Raw genomic sequence first — 6,944 nt, forward strand, 5'->3', positions numbered from 1 at the left:
ATAAAACCTGTCTTTAAAGACGGACTGAGGCATTAAGTCAAGACATTTAATATCGGGTGTTGAATGAATCCTTCTCCTCCAGCTGCACCATTGTGACAGAGCACAAGACTTATGGGATGACAACACATCCAGAATCTAAGCAAGTCAGACACAGACAGACAGCACATCTTGGCTATAGAGAATCGTCATGTTAACGCTCCCCCACTTAACTGGATTTAAGCTAATGGGGGGAGAGGTGAGCGTGTCCACACACAAGTGCAGAGACAATGCGTGGTGAAAAAAAAAAAAAAGACAGAAACATCTAGGACTTACAAGAGCGAAAGATATGTGTGGAGAGAGTGAGACAAGCTAGAGAAAATGTCCCAGATAAGGTTATAGCCGCGGGCCCTCAGATACCTCTCAAACGGAGGCGTAAGTGTTGCCTGTGGCGCTGCAGTGGCGGATGGTGGGGGTAGCGGCAGAGGGGGTCAGGATGTGCTCGGAGTGGTCCTGTGGAGGCTGGGGCAGCGAGTGGAGGACGCCCGGCTGGACCACACCAACCACAGGGTGAGAACCGTCCTCCAGAGCCCCAACCTGGATCACCTGGATCACCTCGTGCTCAGACTTCTCCCGCTTGGCAAGAGGCTCTCCGCTCTCCTCTAGGTCGTCTTCCAAGTCACTGTCCATACCACTGGTTTCATCTGAAGGAGGGAGGGAGAAAGCCAACACATTAGGGCTGTGAATCTTGTGGAATCCCACAATTTGATTTCGATTCCTAAGGTCACGATTCCATTCAAAATCAATTTTCGATTCAAAACGATTCCTGATTAAAAAAAAATCAATTTCTGGATTCAGTTCAAAAGATACTACTACTTAATACTTAAAATAAATAGTACAGACTCTCGAGATCACTTTAAGAAGATTCACACAGCTGGAAAAGATGCAAAAAAAAGTTCAAATTGAAAATGTTTTTCGTTATTCTTCAATGTACTCAAAAAACATCTGTTGCCCATTTTGCAATATGCACTTATGACTGATACACACTTTAGAAAATACAAAACTTTAGATAATATGATTGGTTTTGGTTTTGATTTAATCTGTTGTTTTTCGTCAAAGTCAAATAAATCAAGCTGTTAAAGAGGGAATTGTGTCATACCTCCTACATGTCCCTCAACCCCCCAAAAAACGAATATTGCTACATCAGCAAGCCTCAACAGATTTAATTTAAAGCTGCTGACCCACTTTCATATTCCGCTCACGCAGGGCAATCATAAAAATTCATAATACTGAACCGCTGCTAAGAACTTGTACCCCCTTCACTAGATCGTTTGTGGATGCGAAACAGATGTTTCATTGAAAACATCCCTCCATGAACCTCATGTTGCTGCACTGCTATTGTAATTGAATCAATTCATCCCTTTAAAGAATATCTAAGGATATTTTCCATGATCACAGCTTTACATAAATGAGCATAAAACACTTAAGTTTGGAAATATAAATACGTCACCTTAATAATATCAAAAGGCATGGTATGCAAGTGTGCAGAGAGCAATCACATTTTATTATAATAAAAAGGCCCAAAATGTCAGTCTTTGCTCAGAATATCTCGGTCTCAGCTCATTAACCACATATTCAACTGCCTGTCACAAACGCTAAATGACCACTGAATTGAACTGATTGTAAAACATACAGAGTCTTTTCAATTGAAAAAAAATATACAATTATTGCTCAACATTCACACACCATTCAACAACATGATGATCTATTTTTTTATATACTGGTTGAGTTCTCTCAGGCTATTGCGCTTTAATTATTTCGCCACATACCTTTGTCCATGTTAGAAAAAGACATGGTGTTGAGGCTGTCGAACTGAAAACAAGAGACAAACATCACAGTTAAGAGTGGCAGTTAGTGGTTCACAATACATAGTGTTCATTTGAACATTTTTCTCTTTAGGTTTAACATCTCTTGTGGGGTCATTTTATGAACAGATATAAATATCAAATCAGAGTTAATTTCCCATGATGTGACAAAGTCTACCATATAATGTAGTGTAGCAGGGTGTGATACTATGAAATATTACTAACGGCCGTACCTCTCCCATGACACTGATGGTAGTCTCTCCGGTAGCTTGGGCCACACGATGCTCCACCAGGTAAAACATGTACTCGTCGTACAGCAGGCGAATCAGGTGGAAGGAACCGAAGCTGGCAGCACTGCGAAGGGTCAGGTCCCTGATCACCATAGAACTGCGGAGACATGCGGGGGGGAAAAAAAAAACATTGTTAAGTGTTTTGTGTCTCTTTCAAACCCAATGCTGCACGCTCACAGAGGAGTTTGATCTGCAGACCTGTAGAAGGACCACTTGAGCAGGAACTGTCGAGCCGCCCTGGGGAAGCTGGGCCGGTGCTCGTAAGGCTTGAGCACCTGAGTGACCACGTTCTCCAGCCACACTGCCCATTGCTCCAGAGAGCTCTGCTGCTGCAGTGTGGCCTTGAAGTCCTGCTCCAAGTGCTGAACCACTCCCTCCTCGCACTGGCACACCCACGATGCCTGCTCCTATATACAGCAAAACAGAGAGGAAAGAACTGGAGCTTTCACATTTTTGCACTCGTGAACCTGAAAGGGAAGTATTAGTACACCTATAACATAAACTTCACCGCTGGATAGCCGAAACACAAGGATCGGTTCTGACCTGTACGTTGGCAAAGTCGACGCGGTTAAGATCACTCAGCATCTGGTTGATCTGTGACGTGTTCTGCAATACAGCGCGTGCCGCCTGAGCCAGGTGGTTCAGAGATGTGTATCTACGAAGTGTTTGCGCAAAGGCACTAACAGCGGCAATCTGGGGAAAAGAGCAGCACACAAAAGACCAGGTGTTACCTAGGATAAGTATACACATCCTTCAAAACTGATATTTAAAAAAAGATTACTCTTGTGTATTAATTGCATATTTTAGAAACAGTAAGCAGTGACTTCTTTAGTGTAGCATCATGGTTAGAAGGTCAATTCCGTATGAATGCTGTGCTGCACGTGTACCTTGGTCTGGATCATTCTCTGTGGAATGGCATGCATGGCATTATTGAGCCAACCTTCCAGGCTTTTGGCAAAGTTGCGAATGGCTTGAGTCAAGGCACCTGAACAACAAAAAAGACAAAGAAATACAAACGGAGGAAAAAACAACAGCGGTTAACGATTGCGATATTACAAGCATAATCACGGCACATAGGTAAACATGACAGGTGAACTGTGGCCTCACTGGGAATGGGTCTCAGGACATCAGGAATGAGGATCTCCACAAGGGCCTGGTACATTAGATGGTCACAGGTGCTCATCCATTTGAGAACAGCCTCGTTTCTGCACAGCACCAATAGCTGGGAGCGGGGGAGCCGTGCTTCAATCTCGCTTACGCCACTGAGGATTGAACAACCAGATTTAGAAAAGATGCCCTTTGGATTTCCACATTATCCTAAAATGAATTCATTTTAAATTCATACTGTTTAAATGCTGTTGTCTTTCGCTTAAAACTAGCAGGCTTGATCCAAGAAAAAGATCAAATCAACAACTGCAGCTCAACCTCACCTGTTTTCTGTTAAAGTGTCACCCTCTACAGAGTCAGGGGGAGAATAACGCCAGAATGTCTGCCACAGCTTCTCAATTAGACTGAACTGGAGGTTGACAACCACGTCCAGGATAGCCTGAAACAAAAAGCAGAGAATAGCTACTTTCTAACAGACAAAGAAATGGTCCCTTTTAAAACTGTTGACAGCAGGGTTTGTCGATATTTTTTCAGACAGTACATTCCATTGACCGTCATTGTATTGACGTGGCAGCAGAAATCTCAGACATCTCAAAACCTCATCAATTTGTCATGAGGAACACATAATAAGGCCTTGGCCATCACCTGTGGATAACCTGATCCCTAGTTTCAAGCACATTGGGGGAGATCTTTAATTAAAAACTTCACAAGGTGAAGAGAAAATTCTCTTCCAAAATGCCAACAGCCTGCATCTACGAATCTTTGTCACTATAAGCACATATGACCTTTACAATACTTTCTACACTGTGAATCTAGCCAAACGTTCAATATCTGTTCTCTTTAAAATATTTGTGTTCAGCATTTTCATATAAAGGAAGTTTCAATAAAATGAAACTAGTCAACTGCTGTCATGATAGATACTGGCAGATTAAAGTATATACGTACAGGGGAAAAACATTGATTTTAGGAGAGAATAAGACTCTGGATAGAAAATAAGTGGGGGGTGGTAAAATGCAGCTAGTCCATACTGATCAATACATGAATGGCTTCATAGACACACTGATGATTCATCAATGAATTCTACAATATTGAAAGGGATTACTTAGCTCTCATTGAACACTGACGAGGAACCCGACCCCCTGTTTCTTCTGTCAAATACACTAATGCGCCATGAGAGCGCTTTGGTGAAATGAAAAGCGTCTCACCTCACAGTGCTCTCTGTACAGGGACTGGAGAGCTTTCATGTCATCTGGGCTGATGTTCTCTGTATTGCTCTGTCCCAGGTCCAGCTCTACAAAGTCAGGGAGTGCCCGCGATGCATCTGTTGAGGTCATTATCAAATAAAACTTAACTACTATCGAAGTATCAATAAAAAAAACACATATTATTCTGTATATCTCAGTGTTCGTGACATTTTTTCTGATTTCACAGACATTCAGATAAAAGGGAAAAGCGGCTGACCTAGGTACTGCTGGTGCTGTTGGCTCTGAGCAATGACCGTCTGCTCTTCTGCACCAGGTTGGGGCTGGCCACCACCTGAGTAATTCTCCCCAGAGCAGCCATCGAACTTCTGCACCGGCTTGAACCTAAAATCACATGTGTCACCTCAGTATCCTAGAAATACTGCAGCATATAAGTGCTGCATGTCTGTACGCATGCCTAGCTGCCCGACTGTGTACCTTTGTTTCTGCTGAACGGGTTGTTGTCTGAGGGCCATATACTGCATGTCTTCTTGGAGTCTATTTAGTGGAGAGTCTGGTTTCACACGTATACCATAGTAGTGATATTTGGAGTTCCCTCTGCGAGACAAAACCAAAAGTGAAACACACATCGACAGAGTTTTAATAGGAATGGTAAATAAAATAGATGGCAGAGAGGGAAAGAAGTGAAGACTCGATAGGGCTTTTGGTGAATCAGGGTAAGGATGAATGACAACAGTAAGAAGAGGTTGTTAACTATACTGCAATTAGATGGAAGTCTTGCATCTTTCATTACTTAAAGGTGGAGTCAGCGATTCTGAAAAACGCTTGTTGTCAAAATCACTTTGTTAAAATCAGTGAATATCTGCTCATGATCCACTACCTGTACTGTGTGTGGGCAGAACATAAAGCTGGTGTAAATACACAGCCTAGGCTCTGTAAACTGGTATGTATCAAAGAGGGCCCAGAAAAATAAACTTTTACAACAAGCATTATCCAGAATCGCTGACTCCACCTTAAGAAAAGAAAGGAAAAAAAGAAAAGAAAAAGGAAAAAAAGATCACCTTGTTCCTAGACGCCTTGTACGGAGTCCCATGAAGATGGAGCGGATGAGTTTGCCAAATGAGGCTGCATTTACAGGGTCCAGTTTCTGCTCTTGGCAGTGGCGCAGATAATGATTGTAGAGGGTGGATCGTGGGAGACTCACGCCTCTGCTGTCTCATAATTGTCCAACAGCCACTGGAGCTACAAGAAAACAAATGCTTTAACTCCGGAGATTCACACACTGATCCACGCAAACTGTCTGGAAAGACCATGGACTTGCAGCCTGTAATCTTGATGCTACAGCATCCCACCTCTGCAAATGCATTTCTACAGCAGCCAATGAATTTAAAAGCATCTCAAACCAGCAACAAAAATGGCAAGCATCAAGTCAAATGTACACAAAAATGAGAGGGGGTAGCACAGCAAGGGAGTGAGGGCAAGCATTCGTATAAGCAACTTACATGGCTGTTGAGCAGCGAGCTTCTCTGACTGGATAAACCCTCAGTTTTTTGGAGCGTCTCAATCGCCATTTCAATCTGATAAAACCACGAAGCACAGGACAACAAAGAGAGAGGGGGGTAAGAGGGGGAAATCAAAATAAAAGCAAGAAAAATAAAAGAGTTGACGTGGACACATAAGTGGCCACAAGCAAAAATAAAGATACTAGAAGAATCCTAAAGCAAGCACCGCTAAACCAAGCTGAGCAGGACTACCTGCCATTTAAGGAAAATCTTTGCCTAGTTAAGTAACAGGGACATAGGCCAAACAAAATCAGCAAAGTACATCAATTGTGGATTGCTGGCAGACACACAACAGTTATAGGATTCCACTAGCATAGACCCACTTATAACAACTATTACTTATGCCAACATGATTTAGTATCTGGTTCATGCTTCATGCCCAATTGAGTATTGAGTTTTTTTTTTGTTACTAGTGAATGTTAAAAAATCTTTATGTATTTCTGGCAAATAAATATTGTGTCATTGGTGTCGTTTATCAATACCAATACTTATCAAAGCTTGAGTGTGATTGAATGGGAGTGATTCTGTGCAAATTTTCTTTTTTTTTATGTCACACAAATAAAATCACTGAGCAGATTGACCCGGGCTTACTATAATGGGCATCCCTCAGCAGTAAATACTTTCCATTTGTTGGGCCTATGTATCTGGTGAAGTATATCACTTAGGATAGACAAGGAGGGTATATTTATTTAAGCAGTTGAAATGGCCTTGCGAACATATTGGTTAATTAAAAACTCATCTATTCTCTGCATTGCCATTATCAGACTTTTTAACCCTATCTGAAATGGCATCCTCCACAATACTTAATGCCAGACAACAACCCTAAGTTACAATTCCTGCCAGAAAGTGTAATAATGGTGGACTATATGAGAATGTCTAAATGCAGAAATGTCTCAAGAGGAAGGCTTGTGCACTGCTTGAAACCACTCTGCATGGGAGGGT

General features: G+C 42.2%; 1 protein-coding gene across 1 annotated transcript in view; it reads right to left on the reverse strand.

Annotated features, from left to right (window-relative positions):
- Positions 1–399: 399 nt before the first annotated feature.
- The window catches only part of rfx3 (regulatory factor X, 3 (influences HLA class II expression)), a gene marked incomplete at both ends in the record, with an annotated part of 7,351 nt that continues 806 nt past the window's right edge, over positions 400–6,944 (reverse strand). The window contains 14 exon segments of the mRNA XM_080046608.1: positions 400–680; positions 1,806–1,848; positions 2,075–2,228; positions 2,330–2,538; positions 2,675–2,824; positions 3,019–3,116; positions 3,239–3,393; positions 3,562–3,677; positions 4,444–4,559; positions 4,700–4,824; positions 4,918–5,037; positions 5,502–5,649; positions 5,652–5,682; positions 5,943–6,017. Coding sequence (XP_079902734.1) covers positions 400–680; positions 1,806–1,848; positions 2,075–2,228; positions 2,330–2,538; positions 2,675–2,824; positions 3,019–3,116; positions 3,239–3,393; positions 3,562–3,677; positions 4,444–4,559; positions 4,700–4,824; positions 4,918–5,037; positions 5,502–5,649; positions 5,652–5,682; positions 5,943–6,017 — 1,821 coding nt within the window.

The sequence above is a fragment of the Ammodytes marinus genome (genome assembly GCF_949987685.1).
Source record: "Ammodytes marinus genome assembly, chromosome: 18".
Lineage (NCBI taxonomy): Eukaryota > Metazoa > Chordata > Actinopteri > Uranoscopiformes > Ammodytidae > Ammodytes > Ammodytes marinus.